The sequence below is a fragment of the Pelmatolapia mariae genome, linkage group LG13 (assembly GCF_036321145.2).
Source record: "Pelmatolapia mariae isolate MD_Pm_ZW linkage group LG13, Pm_UMD_F_2, whole genome shotgun sequence".
Taxonomy (NCBI): domain Eukaryota; kingdom Metazoa; phylum Chordata; class Actinopteri; order Cichliformes; family Cichlidae; genus Pelmatolapia; species Pelmatolapia mariae.
In genome coordinates, this window is record NC_086238.1 from 7704523 (window position 1) to 7719760 (window position 15238).

General features: G+C 44.9%; 1 protein-coding gene across 7 annotated transcripts in view; it reads right to left on the reverse strand.

Moving 5' to 3' along the window:
- The window catches only part of ebf3b (EBF transcription factor 3b), a 66279-nt gene that overhangs the window by 17446 nt on the left and 33595 nt on the right, over positions 1 to 15238 (reverse strand). For 3 of the 7 annotated variants that reach the window (XM_063491693.1, XM_063491690.1, XM_063491687.1), the window contains exons 7-10: positions 8994 to 9075; positions 6847 to 6988; positions 1943 to 2076; positions 1673 to 1799 (exon numbers count right to left, since the gene is read on the reverse strand). In XM_063491693.1, the coding sequence (XP_063347763.1) occupies positions 1673 to 1799; positions 1943 to 2076; positions 6847 to 6988; positions 8994 to 9075 (485 nt within the window). The remainder of the gene's footprint in view (positions 1 to 1672; positions 1800 to 1942; positions 2077 to 6846; positions 6989 to 8993; positions 9076 to 15238) is intronic. The other 4 variants (XM_063491692.1, XM_063491689.1, XM_063491691.1 and 1 more) reach the window with 2 other exon arrangements.

A 15238-nucleotide genomic window follows, 5' to 3' on the forward strand; every position in this document is an offset into this window, starting at 1 on the left:
TAAATACAATATCTGCTCTGTTGCACTCAATGCATCAGCCAATTGTAATTTTAATGTCCGAGAGATGTAGCTAACATCCTTTTACCTACTGTACGTGTGGAAGCAGCGATATCTTTTTCTAGCGTTATGCATTCTGCTCTTTTAACGGTTTCGTTCTCTCAAGCGTCAACCCTTGTACAATCAGGGTAAGCCACATAGGGAATAGCAGAGCAGAGGAGCCAGACCTGTCTATTGGTGACTTTCTCTTTTAATTCACCACACTAATCAATTGTACCACCGTTGCCTCCAGGGGTAATTGTATCTTTATACTAACTGGAAGTGAGTAGGAACCCAGGGAAGACAGAGAAGAAGAATGGTGGAAAAAAAAACAACAAAGATAGGGAGAAGGGGACACGTTTCCCCAGTAAAACCTGATGGTAATCATCCCAATCCGCTTAGCCTCTGTGACTAATGGGGTCTGTTCTTAAGGGACCTGGCACTTTCACTAGGGTGCTATAGAAGCCATTAATGTCTTAACTTATACACCTTCTCAGGGCTGCGCAGTAACACATGTACACACACACACACACACTTCCCCCTCACTCACTCTCATACAAATACACACATACACTTACGCAGCCACACTACACTCCTGTTTCATTATCCCAGTGCCTTGTTGGCCTCTGCTCTGCTCCTGCTAGGGAGGTTAAATGCAGGAGAGCTGGGCCAGACTGCACGGTTGGAGGAGAAGGGGACGGGTGGTTGGGGGTGGTGGTAGAGGTGGTGGTGCTGGAGATTTGGGGAGTGGGAGGGGGGACTTGATGAGAAACAGCTGCCCCAGGATGGAGGGGTCTGGATGGGGATTTTGGGTGAGGGAGTTGGGGGGGGTGGGGGTGGGGGGCTGCACAACCCTGGCCTTGAGCGTAGCAAGGCCAGGGTTGTGCTTGGAGGCTTGGGAGTGCAGGGGGAAGTGTGAGTGCCTTGATGCACCCCCATTTCATTCTGCCCATCAGAGTTGGAACAGTCAGAGGCTTCCAGGTCAGACAGGCTCTGACCCCCAGAACCTCTGTCTCCTCACCAATGATGACAGATAAGACCACCACTTCCTTCTGTTAGCCAAGATAATCAGATCCTTTACTTAGAGTGTGACACACACACACTCCCCTTCTCTCTCACGTACATATCTCTCCCTCTTTGCTGTCAAATTCTCTCCTATGAATTCATGTTCAGCATACATGAGAATAACCAGATATATGTGTGCACTTAACCTACAGTAGATATGGCTTTTCTAATCTGATTTATTGTAAGAAAAAAAAAAAGAAATCACATTTTGGCTTATAAAAAATTGGCTCATTAACAGAAAGCATTATCTGTCTCACTAAAGAACAGATAAAGAGAACTGGCAGAAATAACTTTCCTGACAGCTTGATTCTAACAGAGCTTGGCAACGACCTTGTATGGTGGCAGGTCAGAGAGGGATCGAGTTGCACTTGTAGTCGCCCCCCTCCACAACAGCTTTTCACGAGCAGTGCAAATCTCACACATTCAGCATTCAGCAAGTCGGACGGTTAGTTCATTATTAGTGCCTGGACTTAAGGCTGGGGGCTCCATCCAGAGGGAGGGGGGAAAAGCGGGGGTACATGAATAAGCCTGTAGAAAAAGGGAGAGCAGGGTGGAGGAAGTTTTGACTCACCGGTATAGACGAATCTTCCAGGGGCGCCTTTGCAGAACTGCTTGGACTTGTAGGACAGCGTTACTTCCACAACACCGGGAATGTGCCGAGGTGGAGTCTGGACACGGATGGCGTGGGGAGTTATGAGCTGGATCACAGAGATTTAAAAAAGGCAAAAGAAAAGAGGGTATAAGCGGTCATTACTTGCTAGAAAGTTTGTCTTAATAATGATTATTCTAATATTGTGGATGGGTTTCAATTGAGTATAAAATGTGAAATTCTACATCGTACCTCACTCCATACAAGCATGGTGCCGAACACAACTTGTAGGCCATCGAAGAAGTTGTCCCCTATGAGGATGACAGTGGCACCTCCAGTGGTCCATCCCTCACTGGGACTGATAGCCTTGATGCATGGGGTGGCTGCTTATCCAAGACAAAGAGAAGAGCAAATTCAGCACCTAATCTTCAACACTAGGCCTCACGTCTCCTTCCACTCAGACACGTTACTGCACCACCTCTACGTTGAGCCCTCCATATCTCTCTCACAAAAGACATATCATGGAAATTGCCCCTGGAAAAAAAAATGATGGATTTGTCCTTTAAGGCACGAGAATCAAAATCATTTATCAGTGCGCTGGAGTGGTGTAGTTAAGCAGACCCTTCAAATGGTCCACTTCACAAAGGCTAAACGCCAGGCTCACCAGGAAAATGATTTGATGGAGCAAATTATGTGTCAGGGCAAATGTAGCTATCAGAATTGATTAAGCATGCAACCGCATGTACAGTAAAATTTCAAAGTTGAACACATCTTAAATGAGTCAAGAATACAGGCTGTTAAAGTGGAAATGACAAGCTAAAGCTTTGCTGGTTCATGTTATTTCATTACCTTTGTTCTTCATGTGCAGTACAGTGCAGGCGGTGAGCGTAGTTTCAGGTTTCATAACGTGAAATGCACTCATGAATTATTCAGATTGTGTTTTTTTTTCTCTCTTTTTGTGATCGATTCAATCCATTTCATATTGTTTATTACAATGCTTTTCATCTGGCATGACTTCTGCTACGTAGCTCTGCCATTCATCAACAGTCTGGGTTGTTATTATAATCTAATTTGAGTGATCTGGTGCCTCACATTCACTGTCATTTGATGCATTACCTTAATATGGTGCTCAGCACAACACTGTGTTTACAACAGAAATAGCATGACAGCTAGCCATAAAATAGCAATATCAAATTTAATCTATTTCCATCAATATCTTTTAATACACTATGAATTGTGCATGTTTTCCCTTACCCTCAAAATACGAGCAACTATTTTGCAAGTTCCTTTTTTTCTCTCTCCCCTTTACAAGCTCACTTCTAAACCTCTATTATCCTTTCCATCCAGTAAGTAAATCACAGTCAGCCATTGTTGTATGGATCACCTCAGACAAGACATCTCCCTTTGTTTGCCTTGCTGTTGGGTCTGTTCAGGTCATGTTTGCTCTCTCTCCGTGCCCATAAAGTGCACACACACACATTGGTACTACAGGGAATCTGACTTTAACAGGCGCTGTTGACTTCATGCTAATCACCTCGTACAGATTTTCATTTGTGAGGCCTGGAGGAGTGACATTTGCTTTCCTTAATTGCGAAGCAGAGCGTCTGAAAGAGGACCAACCCTCTATGGGCATGCTGGGCCCCCTCTAAGGGCCTGACCTTCATCAGTGCGGACGATTACAGCAAATAATTCACCCTTCAAAATTACTGTAAACAAATTGACTTTGGGGATGAGAGAGCGAGGGGGGCAGGGAGGAGGAGGAGGCAAGAAGAGGGCCTGATGGTGACGGTGACTGTTGGGGGGCAGCTGCAGCCTGAAACCTGCGACACGCATACACAATCACGCACGCACACACACACAGGCGCGCGCACACAAAACCACACACACGCAGACGCACTACCTCGGAAATCCCAGTGCCCCCTCCCACGCGCAGAAGGACCCATGGTGAGGCAGCGACTGAGGCCCTAAGCCGTCCACCCTTCTGCCTAAAAATTTGCATATGTCTCAATGCACAGACAGAGAGGGAAGCATGTGCTGAATGGGGACCGTGGCGAAGTGGATTACACAGTCAGCGCAGGCGATCTGATGACAGACACGCACAATGCCCCCTCAGCAGATGATAGGCATCATGAGGAGTGGACGGATGAGGATGCAAAGAGCCGCCCTGCCGCTCTGAGTGTTGCACCACTAAGTCTTTTGCAAACTTTGGGCTACAGCTGAGGAAATTCACTGAATTTGAATTCATATGTCATGGCTTGTTTGGGGGGCTCTTTTGTCTCTCTCTCTCTCTCTTTGCTAAAACGTTACCCTTGTCCATTTTTGTTTGTTTGCTTGACTTTTTGTTTTTTTCCAAGATCGCCTTCGCTGTGAATTGATCGCGGGGTGCTGATCCGGGATCTGCTCTAATCTTTGTCGTTTCTGGTTAGGGTTAGCCGCGGAGGACGTCAAAACCGATCCAAGATCTGAGCGGAGGAGGTCCTTGCTCTAGTATTGTGACACTCAAACAGGTCTGATGTGGCCCCGTGAAGCCGTCCTTTGTTCTGCCTGCTGAAATGTGTTGTAATTGTGCTGTGGGATGTCCAGATGGTCGGTTGATAGTGCAGCTGATGGGATTATACCTTTTACCTCTCCCTGGGCCATCTGTTCCCTTTGACTCTCTCTCTCTCTCTTTCTCTCTCGCTCACTCTCAGCCTCTCTCTCTCATACTCTCTCCTTCTCTTTCTCCTTTCCTCCTCTCCTTTTTCCCCCCTTCTTTTCTCCTTCTCTTTCTTCCTCTTAGGCCCAGCAGTCTGGATTCACTTGTCTTTATTGCATAAACCCTAACAGCATTACAGCCACTTGGCATGCAAATGAGGCAGGCGCTGCAGGCTCTATGCTGAGTCTCCTATATTGTCTGGGGCTCTATAATGGTGGAACTGAGCTAAGGAACGTGTGTGTGCGCGAGTGTGTCTGAGTAAGTGAGAAAGAGAGAGAGAGAAATTCTGTGTGTGTCAGTGCTGGTTGCTCGTGTGTGTGTGTGTGTGTGGGGGGGGGGGGGGGGGGGGGTGTGTGTGCTCTGTGTGAAAGACTCAGCTATTTGTGAGCATGTTTATGCACCTTTGAGCCTGAATCTATACATGTTTGAGTGACAGGCAGCCACAAAGAACATCCATGTCTGAATGCATAATATGCTTGTTGTGTGACAGTACACACAAGTGAACAAAAATGTCACATGGCGAGATTCAGTCTGTCATCCACAGGCTGTGGCCCCTCTGTGCCAACAGGGGGCAGCACTTCTTGATCAATGCGAGGCAGTCGGTGCAAGTGCGGTGTGAGCCGAGAGGAAGGATGCCTCTGTGTTTCAGCCACACAGTCAGTCAGCCAGTCACATATCTAAGGCTTCTCGCCCAGTGAACTCCCAAGGAAGAATGTGTTGCTAATTTAAAGCATGCTGTCTGCCTGCTAGTTGTCAAAGCAGTGTGGAGGACATGGCTGGAATTACATTTTATGACCGGGTCTCCTTTTCTCATGTGTCACATTTCTGTTTGTTAAAGGTGACGCAAACAAAGTGAGCAATCGCAGTTGATGCATGTTAAATTAGTTTGTTATGGAGCCGAGCCTAAGAGGGAGGGAGGGGGAAAAAAAGAGAAAAAACAAATCTCAACTTGTGTGAGCACACAGTTAAGCAGAGGGAAGGTGTATTAAAGTTATTAGACAAAGACATGTTCAACTGGGCGGTTGACAATGGCTTCTTTTCTTGCTTTACGGGGCGTCACTCTGCTGCTTTGAAGAGTGTGGTGAAGGGTAGAATAAAAAAGGATGGGTTAGGGTAACCTGTAAAGAACACGAGCGTGCACACACGCACACACACACAACGCAGGGGGTCCCATGGGAGCGGGGGAACATGGAGGCGAGGGCTCAACCTCTTTAATTGCTCTCCTCATTAAGAAACTGGTTGCTAGGCGATCCACACCTATCGTGTCATAAACGTGAAACACACAAACAGAACGTCAGCGAACATAATGACTTTGGTGCTCCGGGCAGGACTTTAATTATTTGATTTTGTTCTCCAGTAGAGGAGTCATTAATAAAGACAAAAACAAATAGATTAGCTTTTTCCCCCACTAGGACTGGAGAGCACTGAGATATATTAATTGTCTGGTCTTTTTTTTTTTTTTTGTATTAGTCGTTGTTGTATTAAACATTACATTTGCTTTTGGTGATAGAACCATTAATGCCCATTAATGTGTAGAGAAGCTTGTTTTAGTCAGTGGTGTATATAAACTGTTTGCCTAGCCATAATTGGCCCTTGAAATCTGAAAATAAGCAATTTGCACAATTGGGCTAAGTCAGTTAACTTTTTTCTTCTTTTCTTTTTTTTTTCCTTGCAGTCTTTCAACTGTGTGTGCTCCCATCTGCAAGCAGAGGCCACAAGGGTCAGAAGGTTATGTTTAGTGCATTTTACTTTTTGGATTTCCCATGGTTTGGTGGTCCTACTTTTCTCTCTTTTGGCTGAGAAGGCAATCAGTCTATCATATGGAATCAGTTGGAAGAAAAACAGTAAGTTCTGTTTTTCTCATAGGCCACCCCCCACACCCCTTCTCTCCTTCTCTTTCTCTCTCTCTGTTTCACACACACACACACACACACACACACACACACACACACACACACACACACACACACACACTAGCAACCCCCCTTACCTCCCCCCTCTTTTCTGTCTTTCTCCTTCCTCCCCCTGTTTCAGCTCTCTCACAGCTAAAACTGCAGAACCCAGTGGCAGGAAATTGACCTCACAGCCAAATTCTTCAGCAATTTGATCATGTTTCACATTGGCTTTTAAGACAAATGTAGGTGCGTTAGGAGACTGGAAGTAGTATAACATTTTAAAAGAGTGAATTAGTCCGAGTATTATCATCTTCGCTGGCGATACTGAAATGATAAACACTCTGACTAATGCGTGTTGCTTCCAATCAAGACATAACAGCAGGTATGAGAGAGGCCAAAAGCAACTTAAAAAGTGAAAAAAAATGAAAGTGATGGAGGAACGAAAGCTTCTAAGCAACTAGAAGCAACTAGGTGTGTGATCTGGGAAGAAAAAAATGGGAGGATGTCTGAAAGAAACTATGAGAAAAAGGAGCGTAGCAAATTATAAGATGTAAAAATGTGCCTACCATTCTCCAGATAAGGAGGCGTACCTTCTGAAGGGTCGAGTCTGCGAGCCCTTCGCCCATGCTTGGAATTGTTGTGTACAAACATGTTGTCAGAGACAGCCAAGACATGGCCGTCCACATTGACGGTCGTCGATACGACAACCTGCGAGAGGAATAAAAGCAAAACATGTCATTGAGCAAGTTTGAAGGTGATAATTAGTACATTTTTAGTAAAGGTTTAGGGACATTCTGAGGGTTGTATAAATAGTTTGTTGTGTCCAGGTGCTAAAGCTCATGAATTGGTTGTCCTCTTTGGACAGATCTCATTACATCGACCTCCCCTCCCTGCCATTTCCTTTTTTCTTTTTACTGTCGTGCATTTGTGTACAGCTAATTGACATTTCGATCACTAAAATACCATTTCCGTTTACCCACTCTACCAACTGTCATCATAGGCGAAGCTCGGCATTATTGATCAGCTTGTCCATCTCTTTGAGGATGGAAGGCCTCCCTTTTAAAATATTACTGGAGTCATTAGCAACTGAACAGTGCTCTATCCCATCTCTCAGCAAACATTTTACTAGGATCAAATTCCAAGCCATACTCCATATTTCATAATGCTTATTTTTGTTGTTGTTTTTTTGGCTACCACATTCCAAACAGTGAGCCACATGTGAATGGCCAAAGTGTTTCTGAGCCGGAAACAGAGAGCCCCTCTCAGGTTTGCTTCGCCGGTAAGTGACCTCGGTGTAGCAGTGGAATTTAGGGGGGTGCTTTTTTTGGTTGGTTTGGGGTAGGTGGGGGTATAGGGAGAGGAGGGGAGAGAAGGGGAAGTGAAAGAGCTCCATTCTTGTGAGCAGGTTCAGAGCTGGGCCAAGCTGAGGATGATGGATTGGGCCCTTTCTGGCCTCCAGCTGGTTTTGGGGGTAATAAGAAGAGTGGAAGGCATGCAGAATACACAACTTTGGCCAGAGAAACACCTACGGTGGCACATCTGGGAAATCTATTTAGGGCAAATGACATACTAACTGCTGGAATAAAGGTAATCGATGATAATAAAAAGTAAAAACATCTTCTGTTTTGGGAAAATAATATAGTTACACAAAAAGAGCGATGCAAAAAGTTCTTGCATTCCTTTTGACATATAGGAGTGAGAGGTGAAAGCCCTTGGTGGCTGTCACGCATCAGTCCACATTCACCCTGAGGGAAGATTTGAAGAGGCAGGGGAGGTCTGATGGTAGTGACATCAGGAGGGGACACCCTGTCTTGTCTGTTTCATATCTGGGCTTCCTCCTGGAGGATGCTGGCTTATGTGTCTATCACAAAACAGTGCTGCCAGTGACGGCCGCCCTCCTGTAGGCTGTCGTTACCCTGATAGGACAAATCACACTAAACTCTCACTGTCTCACCTTGACCTAGTGGGCTGCTTGTGGTGATGTGGGCTGCTGAGTAGGATAGGTAGACAAATGGAACAACAGGCAGTCAATCATTTTAAGGCTTAACTATTTGACACTTTAGATAAGACTGAGTTAAGAGACGGTAAAAATGTCTTTTAACTGGCAGCATTTTGTTAGCTTACAATAATGTTTTATTATTTTTTTTAAAAAGCATGGTTTTGACATAAAGTGCATGCATATGTGGATAAACAGAAGAATATGCAAGGGTTCCTAGCGTGTATCACATCTATCTATATGTCTATGTGTGTGTGTCTGCCTGTGGGCGTGCTTGCACATATGCGTGTGCAAGAAGGTATGCGTTTCCGCTGCCAGACAGTTCGTGAGTTAACACTGTTGTTACATTTGGTTGGATCGTCCTCCCCTCTGTGCAGAGGCTCAGAAAGCTGTCAGGGACACAATTGATGGCACTCTTAAATCCTATATCCTTATTTGTGTCAGATGGTATTCCCTAATAAATATTCTGTCCAAGAGCACACAGGACACAAAATCCCTCTCTCTCTCTCTTTGCCTGGTTTTTGCCTCCTTCAGTGCCAATAATAAAAATGTATTCATATGTGAATCTGTGTCAGTGTGACTTAGTATAGTGGAGCAGCTGTGGCTGTGCATTTGCACACCTGTGTGTGTGAGAGCGTGCGTGTCTGCAAAAAGAGAGCGAGACAGTGAAAGACAGGGACAGAAATAGAGCATATGTGTGAAATAGATTTCAGTCACCTGGAATCTGCGCATGTCTCGTGGATTCCCTGCATTCTTCAGACAGTTCTGATTGCACTTGAGAAAGAACTTTAGGAAGAATCTGTGAGAGAGCAGAAAAGAAGAAGCAAAAATATTAATTATACTTTTGAAGCTGGAATTTTAGCTGGCGAGGTGACAGAATATTTCAACAGGATTTCTCAAGCACACTCATTTTCCACATTCATTCATTCACCGTGTGAGCATCACAGTATCTCGGTTTGAGAAGTCGCACTCTTTATTATTCTTTCAAAATCTAGAGCTGTTTGTGATCTCATCCTCTCACCTGAGTTCACGGGTCTTTCCCAACACCCATCTGCCACTAACATATAGGAAGTCACTTGATATTCCACCCACCGCTTTAATCCCAGGACACCCCCTGTGCAATTAAAGTTCTCCTGTTCAATAGGGAAGCAAATGAGGCCCACCTGTGACCAGGTCTTGTTTGAAGAGCATCAGGGATAAAGGACCTAACAAGGTGAGAGCGCGCCACAAAACTTATAGTCCTGTCAGGCAATTAGGCGGACACTCCTGGGACCACCGTATGCCACACACGCACATGCGCACAGACAGACACACATACACACACATAACGCATACACACACACCCATGTTCTTGTGGGTGGGTGAGGCAATTATGCCACAAATTACAACCTGGCTAATCGTCTCTGAACAAATGTCACGTCTGAGTGAGATCTGGGCTTGCTTAGTTTGTAAGCCGTCTTCTCAAGTCTTGCTGAATTTATTGATAAGCCCTCGTATTGAGAGTTGTATATCAGATGAGGCTTTACAGACATCAAATAGTTAAAGAGAGGAAAACTAAAAACAAGACCAATAAGAGAAATTATCTCAGATGTAGCCCATTGTGTAAAATCCCGCACAACCACACAGAATAAACAATGAAATCGACTTGTTGTTTTTGCAAATTCTCCCCACAGAATCATGACTGATTGCGCCTTTGCTTTCTCCGATTCATTATAAATACAGTGCTGTGATATTTATTTTTCATCACATTGCACTAGCATTACTATATGCAATACTGCGGTTTTCATTGTAATACTAACTTGACTCACAGAATTGCAGCGGCTCATTGGATTACCATAGATTGCACCATAGATTGCACGGACATTTCATTCAGCTAAATACAGTGGCTTGTGTGGCCTGCGAGGACGCTTTCACAACACTTAAGACTTCTCGTTCGCCCAGTGGGATCCTGGCCAAGCCATAAATCAGAGTCTGAAATGACCCTTCTAACCCCGGCCACATTAACACATGCACTGGTCATTTAGAAGCGTTCTTCGATAGACTCCTATACCTTGTGCTTCGCGGAGGGCCCAGGAGGGAGAGGAGAGGTGAGAAAATATTTTCACTCCACATCCAAGAAGCTTTGGCTTGGACATCAATAAAAGACGTTTTAACCCATGCCAGAATGCTGATTGCCTGTCGGTGTGTGGTGAGGCCATAAAAAACCTGACTTGTCATTAGTGCATTTCGCTTGATTGTGTTCACTGTGTTTTCGGGTTGCATCTGTTGGCTGATCATCAAAATGACCATTATGTACTCTAATTCCCTGACCCTGTTTTTATTTCCCCAAAGAGCCATAATGTAGAGCAGCAGACATCTGCGGAAAGCAGACCTGAAATACGACTTTTATTTGTCTGTCGCCTCTCATATAGATTGGGCAAGGCTGGTGGTGCGTATTTGTGTGTGCGCGTGCACACATCTACATGCATATGTGCGTGCAGGCATGCGCACGTACATCCATCACCGGTTGGTAAACAATTTATGTCAAAGCAAGAGATAGAATATATTTCCCAAGCAATGCATTGACTTCATAAAAGAAACACATTACTTTCAGAGTTAGTCTTGTCTCTTTTCTGGGATACTTTAATGCTTTTACATACTGTTCCCACTACAGCAAAACCAAAAGTTAAGAAACAATAAACACAAGAAATTGAGTGCCCACGCTATCATAAAGTAGCTCCTTTATGTTTACTGTTATGAAGGCAATTAAGCACAATTTCTCTCCTAAAAAGATAAGCTTAATTTTCATAGTCCACAGCAGTGGCAGCGCTATAGCATCCATTACATTTGAGTTGGTTAAGATTCTCCATGAGCACAGTGCAAATTGGTCCTTGGTGAAAAGGAGAGCAATTAAGACAAGGCCCCTCTCTCTCTCTTTTACTTCTTAAATATCTACAGAAGTTTGTGCTGGTGTTTTGGCACGCACAGAGACAAAAGGAGGTTGTTTAATTGTTTTTTAATGGGATATCAAGTCGTCGCTGCCATTAGATGTTGGCAATGGAGGGCAAAGGGGGATAGAGAGAAAGAATGAACTGCAATTAGGTTTGATTAAAGCTATCCTTCTCAATAATCAGCTGTTCTGACAGGACAGGGGGACCCTGGTGGCCGCTGAGATGGAGGAAGGTGTTGAGTGATATTAAGGCCAATGAAGGGGATATTAACATGGCTAATTAAAGCTCTTCCAAAGCCGGGAGAGGAGGCTCTCAGTGGACCGCACTGGATGAAATAATCGGCCAAGGCAGCTATCAGTTGGAGGAGAGCGAGAGAGAGAAAGGGTGTATGGGAAGGGGTGGGGTGGGCTGGGGTGTAGTCCATCTGAGAGAAAGAGGGGAGTAGAGGGAAGGAAAGAGGGAGGCGTAGAGGAAAACTATGAAGTGTGAAGGAAGACAAAGAGGAAGACATTGACAGGCATATAGAGAAAGACTTTCGGTGTAGCCACAGAAGCTCATTCTGACATCAACCCTCTCTGTCTGCATGCCCGAAGTCTGCCAGTATAACTAAGACCTGACATCAGCTTTTATCTCCGACAGCTAGTCATACAGGTCCACAAATCAACGTTAAAACAATCCTGCTCATGCCTTGGTCTAAGGCAATTAATACGATTCTCCTGTAGTACCTCCATGCTCGCCCACTGCTGAAGCTACTAATCATGCCATAATGATTTCTCTCCCTCTGGTCAAAGGGGAAATAGATTGTCTCTTTAGTAATGCAGCAGGCTCTGCGCCTTCCACTCCCTGGCTTCACAGACCCGGTAATTGAGGAGAAAAAGGCCGACTTTGGCACTTTGACTGATTTGAGGGCTGCTAGACCCTCTTATCTTTACTCTGATCATTTTAGGCTGACACTCAAAGGAAGACCCATCGCCCTAATTCTAGCTCACCCTCTCCCATCATCAAACAGAAGAGGAATAGGAAAAAAAGAAGAGAGGGAGAGGGGGGAAAAAAACAAACAGGCGAGGTGAGGAAGGCCCTCTCTCATTTAAATGACCAACTTAATTGCCGGGTTGATGTCACTCATGCATAAATGTCCATTCCTTTGATTTGAGTGAAGAGGGCAAATAAGGATAATGTTGTATTATTAAGAAGGCTCTATCGACAGTGGAGGCTAGCTGTCCTGTCAGTTTCATTCACATTTTTTTATCCATTTCTTTTTCGGATTTTTTTATGACTTACAAAGTAAAGTCAGCTATTTTTTTTTAAAAAAAAGTGTTTTCACCCACCAGTTTCTTCAGTTGCTTACATGAGGATATATTTTCCTTTCTCTAATAGTACACCTTGTTCTTATTGTTCAAAAGAGCTTGCCCATATTTACTTAGGCCGCTACACAATACACTGACAGATGGCCATGGTTTCTGTAAGAGTCAGGTATTGACAACTCTAAGCTCCTGATTGGTGCCCCGGCACTAATGACTAGCATGCAGTGTCCACAGCCGGCAGCCATGACAGTGAGGTCATCCGTTGCAGGGCGGTGAGTATCGATCACCACCCAGCTCCAGCCCATCAGGCCCCAGCTGCCTCCCAGACTCAATGGGCCCCTGTTACAGGAGCCCTGTAAGAAAACGGTTCCCAACACCAGACTACAATCTGCTGACACCAGATCTCTACGCTGAGATAGTAGTACACGGGTCAATAGCGTATCGGATTTCCAAAACGCCAGGGTCTTAATGTCAAGCCTCCTGCCTTCCCTACCTACTGCTCCAGTTATTAGGCACTTCACTGAACTGCATTCAGATCCCTGTTGTGACAAGGCGGAGCAGGTAAAACGAGAAATAGAGACACTTATAGATCTTAATCTTCCCGAACACTTATTTATGCAACTGAGTGGGCTCGGATATATGTGCCAGTTAAGTCCCTGGGAGAGTGAACTGAGCTCCGTGGCCATTCCCGTCGTATTCATGTTTGCCACTGTCTTCTCTCGTCAAGCAGAGCTGTTTTTCTCGCCTTAGCTGAAGTAAACCACAGCACATTAACAATATTTGCTCTACCCCTGTACAAGCGCCAAGGGACCAGACCCACAGATCCTATCACTTCTTTATCGGGGAACAAGTGCCTCACTATCCAACCTTATTGGGTTTGGAAGATTAACCCCTTCCACTCATGGGCTCTGCCCGTCTCCTCCGAGAGCAGCAAGGCAGATGTCACTGTGATTATTATTGTTCGGCATCAAATATCCCAACAACGTGTCTCAAAGAATTTATTGGGTATTTCCAAGGCCTTTTTTGTTTTCATTTCTTTATTTTTTCCAGCTGCTATTGTCAGTTCATTTTGTTGTTTCATATTTCATATTTTTGTTGGTGGTATGTGTGTTGTGAGGGTGTCACAAATAATTTATGTGCTTCCTCTGCACCGTAAGATGTAGCTGTGTCCCTCCATTCATCCCTCTTTACCCTCTCCTCCACCATCCCCCTTTCTCTCTAATGGGCAGAGTGGCATTGACATTATTTCACTTGAGGATCCCTCACTCTGTCAATCCCTCTTCATTTACTCCATGGCTACAGGACTCATTATTGTATCTCTTCCTCCTTCTCTCCCTCTCTCGCACTCTCACTCATTCTCTTCACCTCCTGTCTCTCTCGCTCTCTAACTATCCCTCTCCCTCTCTGGACACTGTTAGTTTCTTACTTAAGAGAATCGCTCGTCTTCACAAATGGTTTCACGTCAAACCCACTCCTAGCCAGCCCCCACTGATTCCCTTCAGGCTTTGGCACAGGTTTACTGTAACAGATTAGACGAAGACTCGCAGCTCCTGCTAACTATCCATCACTTGCTAACAGTGGACTAAGGCTGTGTGCTTTATGCAGCTTTTAGCTCCAGCCCGCCACATACTGCATGTTTAGCCCCAAGCTTTCTCTCTGCCTCTCCCATCCCCTCACATCAAGATACTGCTGAGGCTGTGTACTGTTGCACGCTGTTCTTTGTTTTACTCTGAATACAGCTTTTTCTCTACTAGGACTTTGAACACAATATAATAAGACACAAAACATAAATAATTCTGCGTTGTTTTGTCTTGCACGGCCCTGTTGTAAAAACGAATAAAACACTGGTTGCTGCTATAGAGCCGGCATCATCTACATCCAAACTGGAACTCCTAGATTTTACTTAATCATAAGCACCACAGAAATGTGATGATGATTACTGATAATGACCGTGACAGTCTGAGTGTTCCTCATGAGGTGGCTGACATTACAAAAATAATCACGTACATCCACAATACAGCCCTGAGGAATATTTACTCTGCTCACCAGCTGGACGGCAAAGAGGTATCTCCAGGTTATTTTTGTGCAGGAGGAGAAATATGGTGCTTTGATTACTGGTCAGCGTTGGAGCTTGAGGCCTTGAGGAAATACCAGTCAGCACCTCCATGCACTAGTGAGATGGAAGATAAGCATATGTTGGAGTAACTGGCCGGGGTGAATAGTAGTATTTAGGGTGTTGGACGTGGGGTTCTGGAAGGCCCAGAGCGGGTTTACAATGAGAGCCATACACCGCTGCCGTCTCTCTCCTGTGGCACCTTGGAGTGATCAGACCCAGGCAAGACGGAGAGGAACACATCTGTACAGGCAAGGCCGGCAGGGGGGCTTTGACCATTTACAGAAAGCCTTGCTGGACCCAGCAGGCCAGCAGGGGCTAATTTGCATGCGTATGTATATGAGCATTTGTTTGTGTGTGTGTAACATATAGGTCAGTGAGTCAGTGGTTTTGCTGCCTGCCCATGCATGCTCAAATGTATGCAAGTGTATTTCGGCATCGTATTATTACTAATGTATAATACATACATCTAAAGTGGCTGTCAAAACTGGTAAGCCATCATGAAACATGAGGCTGCGACTCTGACATCGGCACCACATTAACGCATTCTCAGAAGAGTTTAAAAAAAAAAACACCCACTGTGGACTGTCATGTAGGTGGTGGGGGGTATAAAGA